A 26537-nucleotide genomic window follows, 5' to 3' on the forward strand; every position below is an offset into this window, starting at 1 on the left:
ACTAAAATAAGCTTATCAGCAAAGATTGTTAGATGCAACCCCAGAAGACTTAGAGCCTGCCTTTTTTCTATCAGTTTCTGGCTCTTCTCCACTTCCTATCCTGGCAACTTTGACTGTTGAATCAAACCTAAGTGTCCTTCAATGAGAGCAGGGCCAGGTTGATTTAACTTCCTTCCCAATTCTAAACCATGATGCCAAAGCCAATGTTAGGCCCTCTGCTACCATCCCTGCTCTGAGGACACAAGCAGGCGTTGGACCTGGCTCCTTTTTTGCTTACTCACTGCCTTAAATGGTGCAGCAATTAAAGAGTCCTTTTATCATTAAATGTACGTGGATGAAAGTCCAAGAATATCTTGTATAAGTTGACAGGGTTGATTTAACTGACATCTTTCAACATATTAATCTGTTGTTTGTTAATCTTTTCTTTTCTCTCTCCCTATCCAAGGGCTAAAGCACAGAAAAGGTGTCCCTGAGAAAGCGGCAATCTTCAATGGGGATCACTTTGTGTTTGAAGAGACTGACTGGTATCTCCAGGATCTGTTTAAATTGTGGTGGCGGTATGGGTTTGGTTTACTGCGCTTGCAGATGTGGGTAGAGGAAATAATGGAAAAGTTTATGAGGTATGGACATCGTGTAATTATTGTGTTACTGACTGTAGCTTGAGAGTACAATATACTGTATAAAATGTGCATGTCTCCAATGAAGGGGCACTTTGAAGCAATTTTCACCCAGTTATCTTTCTTGCAAATTCACTGAAAGAGTAAACTTGCATTGATGTCGTGTTTTCCATGATATTTGGATATACCAAAGTACTTTTTGTTGTGTGGTGGCAGGCGTAATGTACAATGCCAACAGCCTGTGTGGGTACAGACTATCCGACAAATAGCAATGAAATAAACACCAGGGATTCGGTTTTTGGGTAAAAGCAGTAAATGCTGAGCTGGACAGGCAGCATCTGTGGCAAGAGAAACAAAATTGATGTTTCAATTCTGAACTGGGACATTAGATTTTAAGCAAGTATGACATTTGTAAAACGGTGGAGGGAGGAAGAACAAAACACAAAGCCTGTGGTAGAGCAGAGAAGATGGAACAACAAAAGGAACAAACAAGTGGCTGGAGGAACTCAGTGGGTCAGGCAGCATCTGTGGAGGCTGCAGGGTCTTGGCCCAAAACATCAACTATCCCTTTGCCTCCACAGATGCTGCCTGACCCGCTGAGTGCCTCCAGCAGTTTGAGTTTTGCTCCAAGTTACAGCATCTGCAATCTCTTGTCTTCTCTTGAATAACAAAAAATTCAGTAAATTAGGCAACATCTGTGGAAAGAGAAACGGTCAATGTTTTGGGTTTGTGACCCTATGTTAGAAATAGTGCTGTCACTAAGATCATTGAAACCACCAGTTTCAAATTTGTCATTTATCATGTCTGTTGCTTTGGGCTTTTGATTTTTGTTTCTTTACCACTGGTAGTTGACTTTGCAGTTGCCAACATGTAGTAATGCAGGATAGGCTATTTATGAGCTAAACATGCTGGGCCAAAAAATCTACATTTGTTCTGGGGAAACTTCTTTTCCCACAGATGCAGCCCGACCTGAGTAGTCTCAGACTTTGTTTCTGAACAGTCAATAACGATTTCTTAAAAAAGAATATCATCTTCTAACGGTAAGGTAACAATCAGTTAAGTCTAAAGTTGTTGAAGGAAAAAGAAGTCATTTAATCCTATGATATAATTTTGACACAGGATCTATAAGTATCAGGCCCATGGCTACGCGTTCAGTACAATGGAAGAGATGTTGCAGTCGTTGGGTGGAGAGCGTTTCATTAACCTGACACAGCGCTCTGTGACAGAGACCCTGCAGGAACTGGGAATCACTCAGCGGTTCATTGATGAAATAGTTACTGCGGTTACCAGAGTCAACTATGGCCAGTCGGCATCCATTCCAGCATTTGTTGGTATGTATCCCTTTTGGATCTGATTAATCAACATACAATAGTTTAACAGGTATAAAAAGCTGTACAATACACTAAACACCGGATGTTTGGATAATTTATTTAAAATATTGCTCATTTAATAAAGGTACGGAAGAATATTACTGCTGATAATTGTAGTTCCAAGTATAAATAGCATGCTTAAAAAATTATTCTTAATTAGCAATGTTGAAACAGCACAGCAGAAATGAAATCATTGTTCATTTAATAATCTTAATCTGGGTGCATAGTAAAGCAATATCTATTGCATTTAAGATTTCTTAATAAGAGAGTCCTGCATTCTTATAACAGACTTTTACGAAAAGACTGATCAAGTCAGAGAGGTGCAACATGGAAATGGGCCATTCAGCCCACTGAATCCAAGCTGATCATCAACCACCTATTTACACTAATCATACGTTAATTCCATTTTTATTCTCCCCACTTTCTCATCAACGCCCCTATAATTAATCAATGCACTTGGGGTAATGTACAGTGGGCAACTAACCCACCAACCTGCAAGCCTTTGGGATGTGGGAGGAAACTGGAGCGCCTGGAGGAAACCCATGCAGTCAAAGCAGGGAGGGCATGTAAACTCCATGTAGACAGCACTGGGGCTCCGGATTGAACCCAGATCTCTTCTCGCTGCACTACTGTGGCACCCATTTGGGTGCATTTGTGTCGGTGTGTCTTCCATCTCCATGCCATCCAGCAAGAGCAGAGTTAGCTGTTGATTCTAGATGCTGATGTGCTCTACAGCCTGCACTGCTGATGCTTATTAATAAATTGGAGTTCTATTTTTGGGAAAGCACTAGAAGACTTCCTGGACCTTTTGTGTTTTAGAATATATAGGCTGAGGAATTTGTTCTCACAACACTGGAAAAAATTGTTGTGTAGATGAAAATAGGTTTGACAAGGAGTTGAGCAGAATTCTGCCCATCTTCAGGCCTGTTGATGCTAATGGGAAATTTCACTCCTGACGTTCCAGCATTAAATTCACCACAGTAGATGCCAGCAGTAGTGCTCTAGTGTGCCTTTTGCCTCCACCCCCCCCCCCCCCCCCCCCCCCCCCGCTGGTCTGAATGACAGCAATCCTTGTTCGTTTGTGGAACAAGCAACTTTCACTGCTGCTGCTTCCCTTGAAACCAAGCTGTTTAAATGGACAACACTGTAAGAAACATTATTTGCCAGGCTGCTCCAGAGTACCCTACGGTCTTGCTGTTTTCACTTAAGATCGAACTTTCTTTGCCTCTTTAATTACATTTCAACAAAACTTACTTCCAAGGGGTATTGCCTGCACCCAATTCTCTTTTGCTGAATGGCATGGAGATAGAGAGGCCTCGTGGGCAGTCATGGAGAGGTATATGGCAGGAAGCAGAAAAGGGCTCATCATCCAGAACCTGATCCATCCAAGGTCTACAGTAATGCGGTCTTACTTAAACCTCTCTGAGGAACAATCTTTACTGGCTCTGCATCAGCAAGACTATCCTCGCTCAGATCCCTGACCTCAAATATAGACTTGCACATGACTTGGACAGATCTTGCAATTAAAGGTCCTCGCCACTCAACTTCTTTGACACAAGATCACACCAGGTTGCTACACATCCCACAGATTGCTGCAACCTGTGCACTGAGGAACTGACCCAAATTCCAGACTCAACGAGAGAACACTTCTTCATCTACTATTCCTCCAACTCACAGGAGCAGGCACTAGGACTTGTGAGCATTGCAGGCTTCCCAAAAGTACAGGATCTGTAGACGGTGGTTTCTCTCCCAACAGAAATCTCCCAAGCAATCTTCCATCAGGACCATATCGTTGTCGCCTTGGACAGCCTGCCCGGAGGATTGTGCTCTTCTGGTGATCTCCTCCTAATAGAAGTTGCAAGTCCCTGTCAGTGGAGCTGGTTCTTCCCCTCTCCTACCCCTGTTCCCCACACAGCAGCACTGTTTGTAGGTTGTAACAGTGGTGCTTGTGCAGCGTGCTTATGCACTCCTTTGAGGGCCAACAAAGTGACATTTCTTTATCCAAAGTCATGTATTCTTAAAATATTGTTAAGCAACTGGCTGTGGGTGTCTTTTGCACTGACAGAATTTTAATTTGCAGACCACATATTCTTTCAGCAGAATTATTTTTTCCCCCAGAGGAGCAGCACTACTTATTTTATTTTTCCATTGTGCTCCCATTGTGCCTGTTCCTTGATTGGGACTAAAGGGGAAACGGTCAAGATTTTTCGTGCTGCCACCTGCACAAGAACGAATGTGGAATTGAGGGGTCTGTGCAGAGTGAGCTTCTGTCTAGCCAGCCTTTGTCTGGCTAGCAGTATATATCTGTCAATAGACAAGAATAGCAAAAGAAATGCTTTCGTGGTTTGCCTCTCTTGCCCTTTCAAGGTCAGATGTGGTTTGCAGTGGGCTATCAATTAAGCTTAAATGGTACTTCAATTGTATTAACAAATCCAAATTGAATGAATTTGTGATTTCGCTCCCGTTTGCCTCCCTAGGGCAGAAAGGTTTTGAACAAAAATCTTACCTTTCTTTCTGATTTCCAAGCATCGTAGCCAATAATTTAGCTTTTCCTAAACCAATCTTCCCAGTAAATGTATGTGTGTCTTGTAGCTAACAGAGCAGTGAGTTAGTCTTCAGACTTCCGTAAGTGTCAAGATAAATGGCCTGCTAGAGGCAGCACAATAGGAGCACCAGGTCAGCTATCGTTCAGACATTTCCATTTTCCACCCCTGAGGTGCCTTAACAAAAGGGAATGAATTATGTTGGTAGATGGGTGAACATTGAATCTATCCCAGATGCTACATCTCCATACACTGCCACTCCACAGCATCACATTGGGGAAAATCAACTGCTCTCACTGTTAGAAATTTTACAATGGCTCAGAAAGGGAAGTCAAAAATGATTTAAGCACAAGTCTATTTTAAAAATATGACAACATTAAATGGAGTGAATTAAGATAATCTGATTCCATCGTGGGAAGGTAAAAAGCCAGCAGGCAGATATTGAAGGTGATTGATAAAAGAACCAGAAGCAACATGAGGAATATCTTTTATTTGCACTGAGTGATTGGATTTGTAATGCACTGTCTGAGAAGCTGACGGATATAGAATCTAGCAGGGATCTGGGACAATTGCAGCTGCTGGGAATGCTCTACAGTCATGGTGCACAGGTGGTGGAGGGAGTGAAGATGGAGTCTATGATGCCAATCAGCCAAGCTTCTTTGTCCTGGATGGTGTTGAGCTTCATGAGTGTTGGAGCAGCATTTGGGAAACTGGCTTATGTATTATAGACGGCAGAAAGACTTCAGGGAATGAAGAGCTGAGTCATTGTTGTAAAATATCTAGACTATGGTCTGTTCTTGTATTTAGGGGACTGGTGCATTATGATGTCCCAGAATGCTAATAATAGGGGACTTGGTGATGGTAATGTGGCTAAACTCTTGTTGGATTAAGCTGAAGACTACTAATAATCAGATTATACCATTATACCTGGGATCACATATCGGCCAAGATCTGAGGTCAATACATTACAGGTTTTGATCTTGAGAATTTAATGGCTGCCTACATGTATGTATATAGATGTGTGTGTGTATACACACAGGCGCACGCACACACAATTTTATTATTTCTGCACAGAATGACTGCTTGGTTGCCCATTTCAAGCATGCATTTTACTGCTGAGTTATGCCTGATATAACCCGAGATATCTACTAAACTCTTGCTATCTCCCCTCCAGGTGGAAAATCACCAAGCTGATAGATTGTGTAAATTAAACTTGTTTGGAAATTATAGTGCACCCATTATGGTGCTTGTCCCAACACATTTTGAAAACTGCAAATGCGCCACCTGTTCCTTTTCAATGGTTGGGCTCAGAAGGTTATCGGGCCTCTGTGGTGGCTGAGGGGTGGGGTGGGGGTTATGTGGGGAGAGGGGGAGGGTTTGGTTGTATTAGCTGATTTCCAAGGTGAAACTGGCAGTTTAGTATTTATGGTAAAACACTGCGTCCTGGGTTAAGGAAGAGACGGGACTGCAGTGGTTGGAGGGCAATAAGGCAGACAGTGCAGGTTGGGAGGTGGATGTAATTGTGGAGTCAGAGTTGTGCAGAGTTGGTGTGGTGGAACCGATTGGTGGAGTGGTTCTCGGAGAGTTGTGGGGAATTGGAGAGTGTGTAATTTACTTACACGCAAGCCTCCCAGTTTGGCACTGAGTTTAGTAGGACCACATTGTCCCAGGAGTACCCAACTACAAGTCAAAGTTCCTCTACAGTGCTAGTTTCTCTAGTTTCCTATTCTGCTGAAATATTGAAACATTATTCTTTTTGAAAAAGCTTCATCCAAAAGTAATGTAGTTAGGCACACTTATTGTGGTCATGATCAATTTCCCCTCCATATGCGGAAGGGAGTTGCAGCACTCAAGGGAGCATTGCCTGGGAATTGGTAGGAATCATGTTAGCATCGCAAAAGCGACCCCCTTCCATGTGTTTCCAGTTGACTTTTCTGGAAGCTGTGAAACAGCCCTGAAATTATTTTTAAGTGTTTCATTCTGGGGGAATTTTGTTTAATGTCTAACAATGTAGTTTTGTTTCTTGAGAGGGGAAATTAATCACAGCTCAAAACTCTTCCATGTACCCTGTGAGCAACATGGATTAGTTTTATTTGAAATTTGATTCCTAAAATTAATCAAGATATCCTGGGTTTTCCATGCATATGACACGTAGTCATTGGGCATATTCTGCAACATCAATTGGCATACAGTGTGTGTCCTGTCATCAGATGCTGAAAATTCTTTTGTGCATTTGAGATGTGAAGAACAGACTCTTTAAGTGGCAGGCTGTTTAAGGAGACCTGTTCTGCTGTGCAGTCTGAAGCAGGCATGTCCATCTCTTGATACTCCACCCATATTCCAGATCCTGCCAAGCTCCAGGCCCAATAATCTATCTCCCTCCATAGTTTACCTGCCTTCCTCTATGATGGAGCTCGCAGAGGGAAGGCCTTGTTCACATTTGATTATTCTATTACACGTCGTACGATATTGGTGAGGCTGCATTTGGAATATTGCATTCAGTCTTGGTCATCCTGCAATAGGAAAGACGCCATTCAGTTGGATAGAGTGCAGAGGAGATTTACAAGGATGTAGCCGGGACTCAAGAGACTGAGTTATGGAGAGAGGTTGAGCAGGTTGGGACTCTTTTCACTGAAGCATAGGAGAGTGAGGGGTGATGTTGTAGAGGTGTATAAAATTGAGGGGCAACCATAGGGTGAATGTGCACAGTCTTTTTCCTGGGGTTGGAGAACGAGGAACTAGAGGGCACAGGTTTAAGTAAGAGGGGAGAGATTTAGTAGGAACCTGAAGGGCAACATTTTCACCCAGAGAGTGGTCAGTAGATGGAATGAGCTGCCAGAGAAAGTGGTTGAGGCAGGTACATTAACAAAGGTACTTGGACAGGTACATGGATAGGAAGGGTTTTGAGGGACATGGACCAACTGCTGGCAAATGAGACTGGCTTGGTTGGCATGGACTGGTTGGGCCAAAGGGCCCGAATCAAAAAAAAGCTTAACTTTTAAAAAAAAAAGCTTTTAAAAACTTTATTTACAGCACAGTAACAGGCCCTTCCGGCCCAGCGAGTCCACGCCACCCATTTGAACCCATGTTAACCTACCCGTACATCTTTGGAATGTGGGAGGAAATGGAGCACCTGGAGACACAGGGAGAACGTACAAACTCCTTACAGACTGTGGCAGGAATTGAACCCCGGTTGCTGGCACTGTAATAGCGTCACACTAACTGCTAAAATATTAAAATGTTATTTGCCCATACATTATCAGTCTGACTCTGACGTCTTGGCCTTTGATAAGATTTGGAGTGGCCTTGCACAAAATGGCCTTTTGTGTGCTTTCCTTGGTGCAGAAGAATTTCAAGGCCAAATATTTTCCCATCACTATAATTGATGCAGTCCTACTTCTGTTACCTCTTGGAGGGAGAAAAGGAGCTCACGGAAAGCAAGCAGTCAAGCCGGGCCAATTTATGTTACAGACCATTGAGATTCTGGTTTAATGACCATTATTAATAAGAACATTTACTGAACAAGTTCAAGCGTAACTTTGATGAATGGTGGAGCAGGCTTATAGGGCTGTGTGGCCTACTCCTGTCCCTATTTTTAATTTGCTATTTCTTATGTTCTCAAACAAGTTACAGAAATTCTGTATTCCAACCTGGATATCTAATGTTGTATGCTCTAGAAGTATTTACTCAATTACTAAACCTCCTTTCCAATGGACCACACTGCAAACAAAGTTCTCAAGCTCACCAATAAGGCTGAGTTTTAGAAAGCACTAACTTCTATTCTGGCTGAGCAAGCAGAACAGAGTTCTTAAAACTGGTGACTGCTTGTGTCTTGGTGCTAATTAACATTTGCTGTAATGGTTGGAATTGGCAGACGCTTTCTCATTTGTGACTAGGAGATTTAGCAGGATGTTTTATTGAAGTGCTAACTCTCAAGTTTCCTCCCAGCAGTCCAATTCCACAGACTCTGAATAAACTTTCCATAAGCACCACCTGAACTTGTAGAGTAATTGATGTCAGTTGACTGAATTAGCTCTACATAACATGCCAGTGACTTATAAACCAATAATTGAGTAAAGCTATAATCAGATGCAAGATAAAGCCTTGCAAGTCTCTCCTTTTATTTATTAATCTGTATGCTGCAACTTTCGAAAACAAATAGTGTTATCAGAGTAGCATGTTCATACTTAAAATTGTCCTCTAATTTAGCAAGAGAATTACAATTTTGGCTGCAAAGATAACATTTATATTCAGAAGTCACTAAAAAGGATTCAGCCAGCCCATTCCTGGAAGCCCTAGAACTTTCTCAGTTATCCTGAGCTATAATTAATGGAGTAAAGTTCAAGGGATGTCTGACATGCAAGTGAGAGCTCTCAAAGTTTCAGCATTTTTCTATGTTCTGAAGCCTATCACAATGCCTACAGTCAGGAGAATAAAATGGAGCTGTTGAAGCATGGAATTGGTGTGAATGATTGACAAGTAAATTGGAATTGTGAGATGTACATGGTCCTTTTTCCCCTTATTTTGTTATCTTCCCCAACATTGACCTTTGAGATGCAAGTTCATGCGCATCTTGTGCAAGGTGCTGTTATTCCAAACTAAAACATACTTAATCCTGCATTAAGTCGCCCCTCATTCTCCTACGCTCCAAGGAATAAAGATCCACCGTGGCCAACCTCTCCCTATAACTCAGGCCCTCCAGTCCAGGCAGCATCCTCGTAAATCTCTTCTGAACCCTCTCCAGCTTGACAATGTCTTTCCTATAACAGTGTGACCAAAACTGTATACAATACTCCAAGTGCAGCCTCACCAGCAACTTGTATAACTGCAACATAGTGTCCCTACTCCTAAACTCGATGCCCTGACTGATGAAGGCCAGCATGCTAAACGCCTTCTGCTTATGCTAAACACCCTGTCTACTTGTGCAGCCGCTTTCAGCGAACTGTGCACTTGTACTCCCAGGTGCCTGTGTTCCACAACACTCGTCAGCGCCCTGCCATTCACTGTACAAGTCCTACCCTGGTTTCAATGTCCAAAATGCATCACCTCATGCTTATCTAAGTTGAAATCCATTTGCCATTCCTCAGCCCATCTCCCAAACTGATCAAGATCTCTTTGTAATTCATTGTAACCTGCTTCACTATCAACAAGACCCCCCTAATTTAGTATCATTAGCAAATTTGCTAAGTGTGCCATGTACATTCATATCCAATCATTTACATACATAATGAATAACAGAGATCCCAACACTGACCCCTGGGGCACCCCACTAGTCACAGGCCTCCGGTTGGAGAATCGACCTTCAACCATCACCCTCTGCTTCCTATCATTGAACCAATTCTGAATCCACCTCGCTAGCTCCTCCTGAATCCCATGTGACCTAACCTTCCAGATCAGCCTGCCATGTGGGACTAAAGTCCATATACACAATATCCACTGCCCTACCTTCATCTATCCCCTTAGTTACCCCTTTGAAAAACTCCAAAAGGCTCGTCAGACATGACTTTAAGCTTTATTTATAGAGCACGGTAACAGGCCCTTCTGGCCCAACGAGCCCACGCTGCCCAATTATACCTATGTTAACCTACTAACCCATACGTCTTTGGAATGTGGGAGGAAACTGGAGCACCCGGAGGAAACCCATGCAGACGCGGGGAGAATGTACAAACTCCTTACAGACAGCTGGCACTGTAATAGCATTACACTAACAGCTACACTACTGTGCCACCCCGCATAAAACCATGCTGACTATTCCTGACCAGGCCTTGACTATTCCAAGTGATGGTAGATCTTGCCCCTCAGAATTCCCTCCAGTAACTACCCCGCAACTGAAGTCAAGCTTACCAGCCTGTAGTTCCCTGGCCTGTCCTTACTACCCTTCTTGAACAATGGAACAACATTAGCCACACTCCAGTCTTCTGGAATTTCGCCAGTGGGTAACGACGAAGCAAATATCTCACAAAGGGCCTCCGTGATTCCTTCTCTGACCCCCCCCCCCCCCCCCCAAACAAGGTCCCGGGGTGCACTGGTCAGGCCCTGGGAATTTGCCCATCTTAATGAGCTTCAAGGCTGCAAAACCTCCTTCCTCATATTCTGTGGTCAGGAGCTGGAATAATTTTTTTTTGCTTCTCCCTTTTCAGTCCCAACCTCCAGAGCAAATGAGACCTTAGTTGTAATTCTTCTAAGACCAGCCAATTGCACAAAAGCTGGAGATCTATCAAAGCTGTTCTGAGTAATTTGCCTCCACTCAGCTTAGGTTGTAGGAGAGTGCAAATTGAATTAGTGCAAAAAGAAATGCTAAAGTGACAATAACAGAAGAGGTGGAATTAAAGGTTTGAGAATGTGGCAGCACCACCAGGAAGGGAATGTGAAAGAGGTGATTGGTTCAGAAGTCTGATAGCTGTGGGTAAGAAGCTGTTCTTGAGTCTGGTTGTCCGGGCTTTCAAGCTCCTGTATCTTCTCCCAGAAGGTGGAAGGGAGAAAAGGAAACGGCCAAGGTGGTAGGCATCCTTGACAATACTATTAGCCTTCCTGATTCAACACATCATGAAGATACACTGGATGGAAGGCAGTGATGAGCCTGTGATGGACTGGGCAGCATTTACTATTCTCTGTGGGTTCCGTCTGTCCAAAACAGAGCAGTTGCCATACCAGGCTGAGATGCAACCCATCAGGATACTTTCTATAGAGCATCTTTTTAATGGGTGGCATGAGCCTGGACAAACTAACCTATCTATTCCCTCAAGATTCATGCTAGGTGAAATATTAGTTGATCTATAATCTTTTTCCTGCAGTTGAACTGCAGATTTTGTTTCATTGGGAGGGTTTTTCCTAATTTGTAGTGAGGTATGCTGGGCACAGTGAATATTGTAAAACTAAAATAATGTGGCTGCAACGGCTCCAGCTTATTTTGCTCCATTAATTGAAATACAGCCCTGCAATCTTCTGAATATAATTGCAATGAATAACTTGGTATTTAATGTGGAGGTTTTACAAGCAACTATTTAGTGCAGATTCAAACAAGGCCAGCTCTCAAGCCTGTACTAAATGCAGCCCATTTATTAAATCAGTGGAACTGTAGGCCCACAAAAACCTGCATTCAGGGGAATACAGGAGCTCCTCTTCTCTCCAGGACTTTTTATTTTCCCAACCCTGGCCTCTTTAACATTCCCCCAAAGTCTTTATTCTACCTTTGGTGACCATGCTTGCTGCTATCTAGATGTCAAGCTAGATAATTCCCTCCCTCTCCTTTTACTTTAAACCTTTTTTTTGACTAAGTGTTTGACCATCTGTCCTTTTCAGTTTTGTTGCAAATTCGGCATAACTTGTGCAACTGTGAAGTAACCTCCTGACAATTAAAGGACTATGCAATTACAAGTTGTAGTGTAGAAACTTAGCATCCCATCCTGCGACCACCAGTCTCCCGGAATCCAGAATATGCTATTAATATAACACTGCCTCACACTTAAAGTTCTGATAAAAGACCTGCCCCAAAATGTGAATCACTTCTCACCATTTAGGTGCAGATGGATCTCCCATGCTTTGAAGCATTAAAAAAATTAATGTGCCTTCTATTAAACACTTAAATTTGTAGATTCTAAAGTGTTCTTTTCACAGACATGTTAGTGCATTTATCATTGTTACTTTCGTAGGCAGAAATTTACTGACTTTTAGCAGTAAATAAAATTTTATTTGTTATATACTGTCTTGTTCTTCAGTACTAATGCTCCATTAGTTAAAATGGTTGTGATACACAGAGGAATGCCGTTTTCAACGCTGCCTTTGCCATGAGACCATGAGGTCATCCTTTTATTTAAATCTGTATTATAAGATGTTAACCCATGCAACTGTTGCCATAGAGAAAGTGTATTTCCCTGTAAAACTGTGCCAGGACAGTGTAAATGTTTGGGCTTGTGTTGAATAGAAAAGTAAATGTACATTTTCTATGTTCTTTATGTCATGTAATAATGCAGATTCTACAGAAGCTTACTTCCTCCACTTCATTTTCAGAACAGGAAATCAGACTGATCACATGACCTCAATGACAAAGCAATTCACCTGTCAGTGTTATTACTTGCCGTTAATAAGCCTATTTTTCTGAATTTTATTTACAGGCTGCCGTGATGTTCAGTATGTCTGGTTTGTTCTTAAACCAGAATATCCCATAATTTGATTTAACCTGCTTTGGCCTAATTTTGCATCTTGTCCCATGGTATTCTCAATTGACTTCAGGGAAAATAAAACTGGGTTGTGTTGTCCCTGAGCATGTCATTTTACCAAGGGGAGTGTTGGGTTCAAATTACCCCATTTGGTAGAAACATTAATGCATTTAGTTCATTAACAGCACTGCACAGTTTTACCAGCAATATTTGTTTCCAAGAAAGCACTAATTTTTCAATCCTCTTTGGTTGTGGAGATAAATGCAATGAAATTGTTGAACTTTGCCTTTAGAATTAAGTGTACCTGAGAGCAAGCAAATGAACAAGCCTGAACTATAGAAAATTGTTCATAAGCATACAAATTGGGAGCAAGTAAGCTGAGTAAGCCGTTTGGTCCCTTAAGCCTCCTCCAACATTTAATAAGATCATTGTTGATCTGATTGTAACCTCAGTTCTGCATTCCTGTCTACCTACAGTAACTTTTCACATCCTATTCATAAAGGATCTATCTACCTTGACTACCTACACACACAAAATGCTGGAGGAACTCAGCAGGTCAGGCAACATCTATGGAGGGAAATAAAAAGTCGACGTTTCGGCTGAGACCCTTCATCAGGACTGGAAAGGAAAAGGGCAGAAGCCGGAATGAGAAGGTGGGGGGAGGGGGAGGAGCACACGCAGGCAGGTGAGAGGCGAGTTCAGGTGAGAGGGGGAAGGAAGAGAACTTCCGGTAACGCCTACCCTCTTCTTCCCCCCCATCTTCCTTCTCTCTCCCTCTCGCTCTCCTTTGTCTTCCCTCATTCCTGTGGCTCCCTTCCCCCACCCTCGTGACCTGCCTATCTATCCACCACCTCCTTCCCTTTATTCCATGGTCCACTGCCCTCTCCTATTGGATTCCTTCTTCAGCCCTATGCCTCTTCTACCTATCACCTCTCAGCTTCTTATTTTCTCCCCAACCCCCACCCTCATACCTTCCCCCCATCGCCTGGACTCGCCTATCGCCTGAACTCGCCTATCGCCTGAACTCGCCTATCACCTGCCTGCATGTACTCCTCCCCCTCCCCTGACCTCCTTATTCCAGCTTCTGCCCTCTTCCTTTCCAGTCCTGATGAAGGGTCTTGACCTGAAATGTCGACTGTTTATTTCTCTCCATAGGTGCTGCCTGACCTGCTGAGTTCGTCCGGCTTTTTGTGTGTATGGCTTCAGATTCCAGCATCTGCAGAATCTCTTGAGTGACCTTGTCTACTTTCTTTTTCAATCTTTTTATTAATTTTCAGATTGATACAAAATAATACATATAACGTCGGTAATTATACACGTAATACAAAGAGATCAGGAGGACAATCATGATATATATAGTCATAAAGAATAAAAAAATATATATTCTAAGCCCCAAGGTTCCTTAGTGAACGAATATATTACAAGAAAAATCAAAACGAGAAAGAAAAAGATTTTTTATATAAAAAAAAACCCAAATTGAAAAAAATTATAAGTAATAAAACGAAACAAACTAGAAATAAATTTCAGAAGAAAAAAAACTAGACTGACATTTCTTGATAAGCAAAGAGCATTATTATGTCGTCAACTCCGCTCCTCTAAGTTCAAAGATTGTTGAAAAGGGATCTATATTATATGAAAATATTGAATGAATGGACTCCAAACTTCCTCAAATTTAAGCGAAGAATCAAGAGTGCCACTCCTAATTTTTTCTAAGTTTAAACATGATATAGTTTGAGAAAACCATTGAAGAGTAGTGGGAGGTATTGGATCCTTCCATTTAAACAAAATGGATTGCTTGACCATTAATGTAACAAAGGCAATCGTACAACAAGCAGCAGCAGATAAGTGGCCAGGTTCCATCATTGGCAGCTCAAATATTGCAGTGATTGAGTGAGGTTGTAAATCAGCATTCAATACAGTTGAAATAATTTAAAAAATGTCTTTCCAATATTTTTCGAAAAGAGGACAGGACCAAAACATACGTGTCAGGGAAGCCACCTCCGAATTACATCTATCACATGTAGAATTTATATGGTGATAAAAACAGGCTAACTTGTCCTTCGACATATGGGTCCTGTGAACCACCTTGAATTGTATCAAAGAGTGTCTGGCGCACATTGAAGATGTATTAACTAATTGAAGACCTTGTCTACTTAATTGTGTTTCTTGTGTGAAGGCTGAATCAGGCTTGATTGACACCCCCTCCACAGTCAACCAAACAGCAGACATTTCAATATGAGTTAACCTAGCATAAGTCACCTTCATCAGGGGAGAGTGGGCTCCACAAAGTGCCCTCGCCATCCATCAGGTAGCAGGTTATTCTGCAGATATTTCAGAAACTAAGATTAGTTGAAAGTCTTGTAAAGTTGGCATTTTGCTTTAGGAGAAACATTTTCCATTTTTAAGTCATAGCACCCATCCTGTAATAAACATCTAGAGCAACTGTTTTGCCATTTCTAAAGAGTGAATGGAAGTTGAATGTGATATCCTTACAAATTACTTTTTGACTGTGTGCAGGAGCAGTAGCGATGGCAGGAGTGCAGTCTGGCCTTTGGGCTGTGGAAGGAGGGAATAAACTGGTTTGTTCGCAGATGCTCGAATCAGCAAAAGCCCACGTCATCCACACCACGGTGACTTCTATCTCTCTGCAGCAGTCAGGTATTGGTATTGGTTTATTATTGTCACTTGTACCGAGGTACAGTGGAAAAATTTGTCTTGCATACCGTTCGTACAGATCAATTCATTACACAGTGCAGCTGCATTGAGGTAGTACAGGTTAAAAACAATAACAGAATACAGAGTAAAGTGTCACAGCTACAGGGAAGTGCATTGCAAGTAGACAATAAGGTGCAATGTCATAACAAGGTAGATTGTGAGATCAAGAGTCCAACTCATCGTATAAGGGAACCATTATAACCATTATAATATCCCACTTATAACAGTGGGATAGAAGCTGTCCTTGAACCTGGTGGTATGTGCCCTTAGGTTCCTGTATCTTCTGCCTGATGGGAGAGGAGAGAAGAGAGAATGACCCGAGTGGGTGTGTTCTTTGATTATGATGGCTGCTTCGCTAAGGCAGTGAGAGGTATAGACAGTGTCCGTGGAGGGGAGGCTTATTTCCATGATGCACAGGGCTGTGTGCACAGCTCTGCAGTTTCTTGCAGTCCTGGACAGAGCAGTTGCCGTACCAAGCCGTGATGCATCCAGATAGGATGCTTTCTATGGTGCACCGATAAAAATTGGTGAGTGTCAAAGGGGACATGCCAAATTTCTTTAGCCTCCTAAGAAAGTAGAGGCACTGGTGAGCTTTCTTGGCCGTGACGTTCTAATCAGGTAATAAAGGAAGACCATTACCACTTTGCAGGAATTCAGTTCGCTTAGCAATTGTGTGAAAATAAGTTTTCAAATATCCAATAAACTGCCCATTAGCAGCAAGAAGCCAATTCCAATTGAGTTTAGAACTGTCTGATTTGTTTTCTCTTTCTGTATTATCAGCACAGCTCTGGTGACGATGCCTACAAAGCTCTGAGTGAGTTGTCCAGCATCATATTGCAAACTGCTACGTTTGTCCTGCATATTTTAGCTGGAATGAATTTGATTTTTAATTCTTAAACCAAAGGTGACAAGTTGAATTATTGGTAATTTGTTCCTGCTGTCTTCAGATGGGGAATAGCAGACGATTAAGTTGTGCTTATTGCCCTGTACGTGCCTGGGATAAAAGTGCACCTAACAGTTTCTCCCAGAGGAACTCTGGGTCGAGCAGCATCTATGAGAGGAAAGGAATTGTCGATGTTTTGGGTTGAAACCCTGCGTGCTCGACCCGCTACGTTCCTTCAGCAGATTGTTTGTTGCTCCAGATTCCAACATCTGCTGTCTCTTATGTCTCCATAAAAGTGCACCTAATTAATACATTATAGAAATACTACATTAAAAAAAATCTGTGGAGACTTTCTCCATTTAAGTTTGGAGTAGCAGTTTATTTGATTATATTTGTTGTAATGTGTATCTTAATACAATTTGAAAGTGGCAACACAGGTGGATAGGGTAGTGAAAAAAGCATTCAATATGCTTGCCTTCATAGGCTGAGGCATTGAGTCTAAAACTTGGGGTGTCATGTTGTAGTTGAACTGGCCATTGGTTAGACTGCACTTGGAGTATTGTATATGGTTCTAGTCACAATACTGCAGGAAATGTGTGGTAGCAATGGAGAGAATGCAGAAGAAATGCACCAGGATGTTGCCTGGAATGGAGGGCTATACTTACCAGAAGAGAAACAAGATGATGCTGGAGGAACTCAGCAGGCCAGGCAGCATCCATGGAGACTCCTTTATTACCTGATTAGACGTCACGGCCAAGAAAGCTCACCAGTGCCTTTACTTTCTTAGGAGGCTAAAGAAATTTGGCATGTCCCCTTTGACACTCACCAATTTTTATCGGTGTACCATAGAAAGCATCCTATCTGGATGCATCACGGCTTGGTACGGCAACTGCTCTGCCCAGGACTGCAAGAAACTGCAGAGCTGTACACACAGCCCTGTGCATCATGGAAATAAGCCTCCCCTCCACGGACACTGTCTATACCTCTCATCACAGTTGGCATGGACGAGGTGAGCTGAGAGGGCCGTTCCTGTGTTGTATGATTCTAATCAGCCACCTGTGAAGATATTAACTCCTCTGATAAGAATACTGGAGAAGGTCTAAAGCTAAACGTGATAGTTATGTGTTGGTTTCCCTCAATATAACAGTAACTATTCTTCAAAAGTGCTTGGCTAGTCATAAGGCACTTTAGAACATTCTGAAACTGGTGTGGAATGCACTATAACTATAATCACTGCAAAATGGACCCTTAATCTACTGGGGGTGGGGGGGGGGGGGTGCACAGATATTTATTTCAGTGAATGTGTGACAACTTTTTCCTCAAAAAGGCCCTACAATGAAACATTCATTACTCTTTAAAGACAAACTAACAATCCTGGGAACTTTAGCAGTTCTCTGTTTAACACGAGATGACCCAAGACCTTTCATGTTCCAGATTCTGAGGTGGAAGAGCATGTTGCATGAGGACATTAGGATTCTCCAACTGGATATGGATAGTTTGAGTGAATGGGCAAAAACTTGTCAAATGGAATGAGGTTAACCACTTTGGTAAGAGGAATTTAAAACTAGATTATTACCTAAATTGAGAAAGATGGTAGATTAGCAAACTACATGGGGATCTTGGTGTTTTTATGCATGAACCACAAAAAGTTAGCAGGCAGATACAACAATGGTTAGGAAGGCAAATGGCATATTTATAGTAAGAGGACTGGAGTTTAGAGATAGGGAAGTATTGTTACCTTTGTGCAGGGAACTAGTAAGTTTAAACCTGAAGCACTGTGCACAGTTTTGGTCCTCTTATTTAAGAAAGGATATGCTGACATTGGAGATGGTCCAGGGTAATTCCTGGGATGAGCAGCTAAAGAAATTAGATCTCTATTCTTTGGAGTTTAGAAGAATGTGGGGTGATCTTATTGAAACAGACCAGATTTTTAGAGGGCATGTTAAGGTGTTTCCACTGGGGGACGTCATTGCAAGGTTGGGGTGCGACCATTTAAAGCCAAGATGCATAGGTGCTTCTTGCAGAGTGCGGTTAATCTTTGTAGTTCTCTACCCTGGACTGTTGTGTTGGCTAGAACATTGGGGGTACTTAAAAAGAAAGGAGATAATTTTTTGAAAGATTGTGAAATTGATAGCTATGAGGAACTGGCACATGAGGAAATGAGCCCTGGGACAGACCCACCATCATGGTGAATGGTGGGACGGATTTTGGGGGCTGAGGGGCTCATCCTCCAGTTTTCTAATGTTCTTCTGTATTTATCTGGGCCTGAGGGGAAGCGAGGTAATGTTGTAGTTCTCCAAATACATGTATGCTTGCCAAATACTTCGAGTCAAAACTGAGGGGTTAACATTTGCAGCCCAGACTGGAATTTATCATCGGTACGTTAATTAGCTTGTCAGTTGAAAAGTATGTACTTTTTCTACCTCCAGATTTATATAAATAAATGGAAGTAATGATGTAGATGCGAAGTAAGTTATTGCAAGAATAATCTTCGTGATGATGTTTTATGTTCAATCAATTAATTTTAAAATCATTGTAATAACACAGGATATTCTTAAGGATAGCTTTGATCCAGCATAAATTGCCAAGACCCTTCTGCGGTGTTAATGCATGGGTGGCCTGATACGTGTATGCAGTTTGTAGGCTTGTGTAAGTGGGGTGCCAGACCTATTATGGGTTGTGCTGCCTTGCTGTTTTCTGTCCAGGAATATTTTCCAGGATGATAAGCTGATGTAAATTAACTTCCAGGCCCATAAATTTAAAGCTGTATTCCAGTATGGATTATTAACTGTGTAGGTCCATTCAGATCAGTATTATTTATCCAGGACTACAAATGAACAATGGGATTTTGCTGGAAACAAAATCTTAACTGAGGCATCTGGGGTCAAACTTTTGGTTTGAAGGGAATTCCAAGGGAATATCAAAATAATAGCTAGAGTATTTTCAACTGCTAAGACCATCTGCTACTAGACTATTGCCAATGCATCTGTCTTTCAAGTACAAGTCACGATTTTGGGGAAATTTTGCTGACCTTTGCAAAAAGAAGTCGCCACGTAAACTATTTGGGCAACTTGGCAACTCTTGGCATTGAATTTTAGTGGTTTGAGTAAACCAGTGGAAGTTAGATAATATAAAAATGTCCCTGGGTGATCAATCTATACTGCTCTTCTGAGGATAGAAAATTAAAGCCACTCTAGCTTGTTTATACAGCAAGGTCTAAAATATCTATTGGTATTTTTGAGTGCTAAGTGACAGAATTTTATCAAATCTATTGGATGCTTTATTCCGTGATGGTAGACTTCCAGATTTTAGGTCCAGTTCTCCCATTCATTTGATGAATGTTGACATGAAATGTGGTGCAGTGTAACCTTTGAAGTTACTTACACAACTTTCCCTGGAATTGAATGGCACACTGGAGCAGACCTTAACAGAAGCATTGAGGCATGGTTTGTATTTGTTAAGTTGGGCCCAGTCTAATCTGGCTGACTGCCAAAAGTCTAAGACAGCTGTTGTTTCTCAAGTAGGTTGGCCTTTAAGTGATTTTCATAGTGTCCTCTCTATCCTTGCCCCACCACTGATATCTTCCAATTAACTGACCTCTGACCCCAATATGTCAATGCCTCGCTGACCAGCCAAAGGTCACCTTCATTCCAATTCTCTCTCCAAGCAACCCCTATCCTGGCTTGACTTTTGAGCTACAGATCAACTGGCATCATCCATTAGTTCTACAGTGCAAGAGTCAGAAGATGAAAGGCTTTTGTGTGCACAAAGTATGCCCTGTCCTATCAAGCACAGGGTGGGATCTGGAAAGCAGAGGCCTGCACTAAACTGGAGCAGAGCCCCCACACACAGCTCACCAGACACATTACAGTTTCTAGCCCATGTTTTTCCAACACCAACAATATGACTTTGACCTTTTTGTGTCCGTTTCTGAACCCTTGAAAAATGTCCTTCACAGAAACACTTGTCTGTTTATTTCAAAGCTTCTTCTGACTTGATTGTTTTTGAAACTTGTCAAGAATAGTTTTATTAACCGTTGTTATCCTATGGCTAATAGACCGTTCTACCTATGTTTATTATACCAACCTTTGACTCTCAGTTGAGCAATTGAAACCTCATATCATCTCTGTCTGCAAGCTCCAGCCCGACAACATTTTGAGATTTTTGCTCTTGTGTGCATTCCTAATTTTAAACACTGCCTTATTGGCTCAAGTCCTAAACCCTGGAAGTCCCCTCCTTAAGCCTTCCTGCTTTTCTGCTTAAAGACACTACTTAGTTCTTTGACCAAGCTCACGATGCGATTTGGGGCATTTTATTATGCCAAAGGTGCCGTATAAATACCGGCCATTGATCTGGTATTTTAATCACATGCCCTCATTATGCTCAGTCTGTTTGCAGAAATGTTTCTCATAGAAGACATTTGGAGTAGAGGATTAGCCATGCTTTATTCTTGTGAATCTTCAAAGCTATCCTGTTTATTTTGTAAATTCTGTAGCTGCAAGATACAAGCATTGATAGCATCTCTCTAGGATGCATTGCAGCAACCAAAGTTAACGTGATATTAATGACTCTCAGATGTGGGCTACATCTCATTTCCCACACACCCTTAATACAGTAGACTGGCTTTCCTGGAGGCAAAGGATAAAGTGTGGAGGAAGAAAAGGCATTTTAAATAAGAATCTTTTCTGCATGCAGAGTTTTAGGAGCAGAATTGATTAGGTAAGCAAATGTTTAAAAATAGAGTTTTTTTCAGTTCTGAGTATCTTGTTGAGACAGTGGCTTGTTCATCAGTGCAAAGTGGAAGTAAAGTTTAAAGTTTTAGTTCATGACTGTTTAGGCTTTTTATCCCTTTCTAGTTTTATTCCCCGTAGTCTATGAATCAATATTTTGAGGACCAACATCTACAGCCTTGGTCATCTTCTCATAGAGTTGTAGAACATATAACAGTACAGCACAGGAACAGGCCCTTCAGACCACGATGTTGTGCTGAACTAATCAAACTAGTAATTAAATGGCTAACTAAACTAGTTCCTTCTGCCTACATGTCCATATCCCTCCATTCTCTGCATATTCACGTGCCTATCTTAAAGGCCTCTTAAATGCCTCTATCATATTTGCCTCCACTGCCATCCCTGGCAGCACATTCCAGGCACCCACCACTCTGTGTTTTAAAAAAAAACTACTTGCCCTGCACATCTCCTTTGAACTTGCCCCCTCTCACCTTAAGTGCACCCTCTAGCACTGGACATTTTGACCCTGGGAAAAAGATAGCGGCTATCTACTCTACCTATGCCTCTCATAATCTTATAAACTTCTATCAAGTCTCCCCTCTGCCTCCACCATGCCGGAGAAAACAACTCTAGTTTGTCCAACCTCTCCTCATAGCACATGCCCTCTAATCTTGGCAGTAGCCTGGTAACCTCTTCTGCACCATCCTCCCTATAATGGGGTGACCAGATTTGAAACCAGTACTCCAGATTGGCCTAACCAGAGTTTTATAAAGCTGCATCATAACTTCCTGACTCTTGAACTCAGTGCCTCAACTAATAAAGGCAAGCACACTGTATGCCTTCTTCACCACCCTATCGACTTGTGCAGCCACTTTCAGTGGCCTTCAGTGTGATAATAAAATTAGAGTGCAAGGCATTGGGGTAATACTGTATAATGATGAGGATTGATTAACAGACAGAAAACAGTGCAAATAAATGGGAGGCTGTCGCTACTGGAGTGGAGTGCGGCTGGTGCTGAGACTCCAGCTGTTCTCAGTGGTTTGGATGAGGGGGATCAAGTTTGCTAATGATGGGAAAATCAGGTGGCACTACAAGGTGCGAGGGGGATACAGAGAGGCTGCAGGGGGATATGGACAGGTTAAATGACTTTGTGAAGACATGGAATATAATTTGAAAAAATGAGGCCATCCACTGGTAGAAAAAAATGAAAGGAGTTTTATTTTAAAAGGTGAGACATTGAAAGATGTTGGTGTTGTGATCAGTCTTGTACAAGAATTGATGAAGATAAATGTTGGACGTACAGTAAATTATTAGGAAGGCAAAAGGCATTTTGGCATTTATTAAAGAGTAGACTCATTTTGCTGCAATGAAAGAGGGCCGTGGTGAGACTACACCTGGAATACTGTACAGGTCTGGTCTCCCTCCCTAAGGATTGACGTACGTAGGAGAGAAATTGCCTCAAAGGGTCACCAGATTGATTCTTAAAATGGCATATTTGTCATATGAGAAGACACCAAGTAGACTGCCTCGTCAGGAAGAATGAGAGGAGATGTCATTGAAATGCACAAAATTCTTATGGAACTTTACAGGGTAGATGTAGGGTTGATGTTTTCCCTGGCTCCTTGTCTGGAACCCGAGGGCACAGTCTCAAAGTAAGGGATTGGGCATTCAAGACAGATGGAAAGAAATTGCTTCGACCAAAGAATCTTTGGAATTCTGTATCAAGAGGGCTGTCAAGGCTCTGTTGCTGAGTGTATTCAATCAAGAGATCAACAGATGTTTAGATATAAATGAATTGAGGGAGATGGGATTAGTGCAGGAAAGTGATGTCAAGGTAACAGATAAGTCATGATCTTATTGAATGGCAGAGTAGGCTTGATGTGCCTGGTGACCTGCTCCTGCTGTTTGCTATGTTCTTATGCTTTTATTCTATGTATATGCCTTTCGTCATCAAGCTGGGATATGTTCAACCCTTTAAACAAACCACTATAAACAAATATTTATTAATATCTTGTTAATTAAGCAGATAGTTTTGGCAAAATTGATGAAAATTATTAATATTTTACTGAAATTGTGCAGTCAGTGCAAAACTGATATTCAGTACTAATCAAATAATTTGTCAATTTTGAGGGTATGTAACTGTAAAAGAAGTGAATTCTAACGTTGTATAGTTCACTACTGAGACTACATTCAGATGATTGGAATCTAGTTTTAGTTGCTCTGTTTCACTTGCTTTCATTGGAGAGGGTTCAGAAGAGGGCAACAGGGCTAATTCTGAGTCTCAAGATTCATAAATCGAGATGAAAGATAAGCTGAATTCATTTCCTTTGACATTTACTGAAGTGTCTAGTTATGCCCCCAAGAAGTGTAAATGATGTAGATGCAAGCAGAACAAGATGATAAGAGATGTTCGGGCTGGTAATGCAGCATGCCGGATTGATGGGTGACGTGACCTGTGAGCATGTAATTCTAGGTTTTAAATTAACGAGCTCCAGCTGAGACTCAGAAGTGCAGGAAATTATTTCCCTTACAGAGTAGAGCATCATCCTGTGAAAAGCTAGTTCAGGGTTTAGGGAAATGACCGGAGTGTGATGCTCCATGTTTACGGCTTCCCAATGCACCATTCTCCAAAGACTATATCAAAGGGAGTGCTGATATTTGGCAATGCACAGCCTGGCAGAAGTAAATTAAGCCGAACACATACACAAAGTGGAGATGATTTGACTGAAAAGAAATTACTGTTGATGTACATGTGTTGGTTCTTTTAACGTTGTTAACTAGGATTATGCTGCTTAAGCAGAATGATCACATGCTCTAAAAGAACCAGAAATACTTTGGAATATGCTGTTTTGAAAGGAATTGAATAGGTCCATCAGATCTCCAGTCTGGCAGTTGACTCATCTGGCTGCATAATAGGGGCATGAGAAGGCAATAGGATAGTGGAAACAGCAAGCAGAGTTGCTGGGTTGAATTCCACAATCTACTCTGCATTGTTGAACTGTAGCAATAGCCCATTTCATGCCCAAATAGAGAAGGCAGATTTGTTCTTTTACAGAAGCCGTAAACATGGAGCATCACACGCCGGTCAAGTCCCTAAACCCTAAACTAATGATATTTTGTGCAAGTTTTGATCTATTTCTGTAAGTAATTGTAATATCTTCTTTCTGTAGGTGATAAACCTCTTTACCAAGTGAAGTATGAAAATGAAAATGAAGGTGGTTATGATTTCTATGATATTATAGTCATCGCAACTCCTTTACATCATGAAACTACAAACATCACCTTCAGTGGTTTTACACCACCTCTCACACCATTTGCAGGTCAATACAAACATATAATTGTTTCTGTAGTTCATGGTTACCTTAATTCCTCCTATTTTGGGTTCCCAGATCCCAAGCTCTTCCCTTTTGCAACAATTTTAACAGTAGAAAGTCCGAAGCTCTTCATGCTTAGCATAGGGAGTATATGCCCAGTGAATATCACCGCTAATTACAGAAGAAAACAACCACAGGAAGCAGCAGTATGGAAAGTCTTCTCCCCCAAACCCCTCGCTAAAGAACAACTGAAGACACTCTTCCGCTCTTACTACTCTGTGCAGGTCACTGATTGGCTGGCATATCCTCAATACAACTCTGGTAAAGGAATTCCTCCCATAATTCTTCATGACAACGTATACTACTTGAATGGTGTAGAATGGACGGCAAGTGCCATTGAAATGAGTGCCATTGCTGCCAAAAACATAGCCTTGTTGGCGTACAGTCGGTGGAACCAACATCTGGATATGATTGATCAGAAAGATTTGGTACATAAAATCAAAACTGAACTGTGAGTAAGGGCACAGACAATTTGAAGCTGAATGAACAAACAGTTTTTGTTGTACTTGAACCTGTGGATTTGAACTTTGAATACAATAGAATCAGCTTCGCTAATCTAATGGTAATTTAATACAGAATTAAACCCTGTTCTTGATTGCTAATCTAATGAATGAACTTAAATTGTGATTTTTTTTCAAAAAAAGTTTTTTTTCCCCCAAAAGCTGTATCTTGGGTTTGATTTAGCACTTCACAAATGGAAAAGCTGGAGCCCAACACCTATGTTTTTAGCAGGGGAAGACAATGGAAAGCAATTAGATGAGCAATGATATTGAACGATGGTTTGACTACCTCTGCACAATCAAATTTCTTCGCCATCAATCTTCAGGCAATTTTTAACCCATCTTGAAGTGTACAAAGTAGTATTTCATAAAACCTGTAAATGCTTTTGTTTTGTTGCTCACTGAACTCTGTATATGTTTTAACTGAAATATTAATTGCACTGTTTGACATTGTAGAGTCCTAGGAGCACATCTCTAATGTTTTATTGTGATGCTTTGGATTAAGGTTTCATATCTGCAGCATCACTGTGTAAAATTACAGCAAGTATAATGGAATGTGGCAGAAGCACAATTTGCAACTACGGTGGTAGTAATTTTTCTGAGTTTAAATGTCAGCCAGGCCTCAAATAGTGGTGGTCTTGGCTTTGTCATGTTTTGAAGTTAAAGCACCAACCCAGTGTCTTGAGCACATCTCCAGTCATATTTTAGAGCACGACTGAGGGGGGTCAGAATTACTGAAGATGCTGTCTTTCAGATGAAGCACTTGTGACTTTATTTTGAAGAAGAACAGAGGACCTCTTGCTGTTGTCGCAGCTTATAGTTATTTCTCAGTAATCATTACGAAGCAGATCCTCACATTGTGAAATGTGGTCAGTAGAAAGGAAGCTCCCAACTGCTTCAGTGGTTGTAGAATGCTTTGTCATGTCCTGAAGTCATGAAAGTTGCTGTGGATAAATTGCAAATCCTTTCTCTTTTCAATGCTTTTACCATGCAAACAGTGCTACTTTATTGCATCTGATTTATTAACTTAAGGTATAAGTGAATTTAATTTAGTTGGGACGAGGAAAACTCTTTATAGCTGGGTAGCAGGAGCTAGGTCATTAAAGTTTTTTGTACCTTTAACATCTGTTGTTAGACTGCATTGATTAACAACAAAGTGTGAAATGTTGGGTTGGACCTATTTATATGCACTGAGAAGTCGTTGAATTTGAATGTCAGTGTCAGATAATGTTTCAACTGCCCCTCCTTGTCAAAGTTCATTTTAGAGGTGAGATAAATTGTACTGATGTTGTTCCCACCATGAATGAACCATTATGTCCAAACCCATTCATGACGGGAGTGGCAGAGAATCATTACGACAGTCCTGTCTTTACTGAGCCGTCAGACCTTAAAGGGAAAGGGCTGCTCTCCATGCCAGCTATGTGGAGGAGAAAGAAAACACGCAGGGAGCAGTGGTGTCTGCAGCCCCTCCTGCACGCCACCCAGTGCCCTGGTGCGGCCTCGTAATTTTTCATGGCATAGACCATGTGGCCCATTGGGTCCGTACCAGCTCTCAGAGTAATCCCATACCCCCACTTATTTCCCTGTCACCTACTCTTTCTCACATGCCAATCAACTCCACTCTGATTCTCCTGCCATGCATCTAC

At 41.6% G+C, this 26537-nt stretch overlaps 1 protein-coding gene across 1 annotated transcript in view; it reads left to right on the forward strand.

Annotated features, from left to right (window-relative positions):
• LOC127569795 (prenylcysteine oxidase-like) overlaps window positions 1-26013 on the forward strand; it is a 33239-nt gene extending 7226 nt beyond the window's left edge. The window contains exons 3-6 of the mRNA XM_052014698.1: window positions 446-620; window positions 1737-1948; window positions 15207-15347; window positions 24188-26013. Of these exons, the coding sequence (XP_051870658.1) occupies window positions 446-620; window positions 1737-1948; window positions 15207-15347; window positions 24188-24846 (1187 nt within the window). The 3' untranslated portion in view covers window positions 24847-26013. The remainder of the gene's footprint in view (window positions 1-445; window positions 621-1736; window positions 1949-15206; window positions 15348-24187) is intronic.
• Window positions 26014-26537: the final 524 nt, after the last annotated feature.

The sequence above is a fragment of the Pristis pectinata genome, chromosome 4 (assembly GCF_009764475.1).
Source record: "Pristis pectinata isolate sPriPec2 chromosome 4, sPriPec2.1.pri, whole genome shotgun sequence".
Taxonomy (NCBI): Eukaryota; Metazoa; Chordata; class Chondrichthyes; order Rhinopristiformes; family Pristidae; genus Pristis; species Pristis pectinata.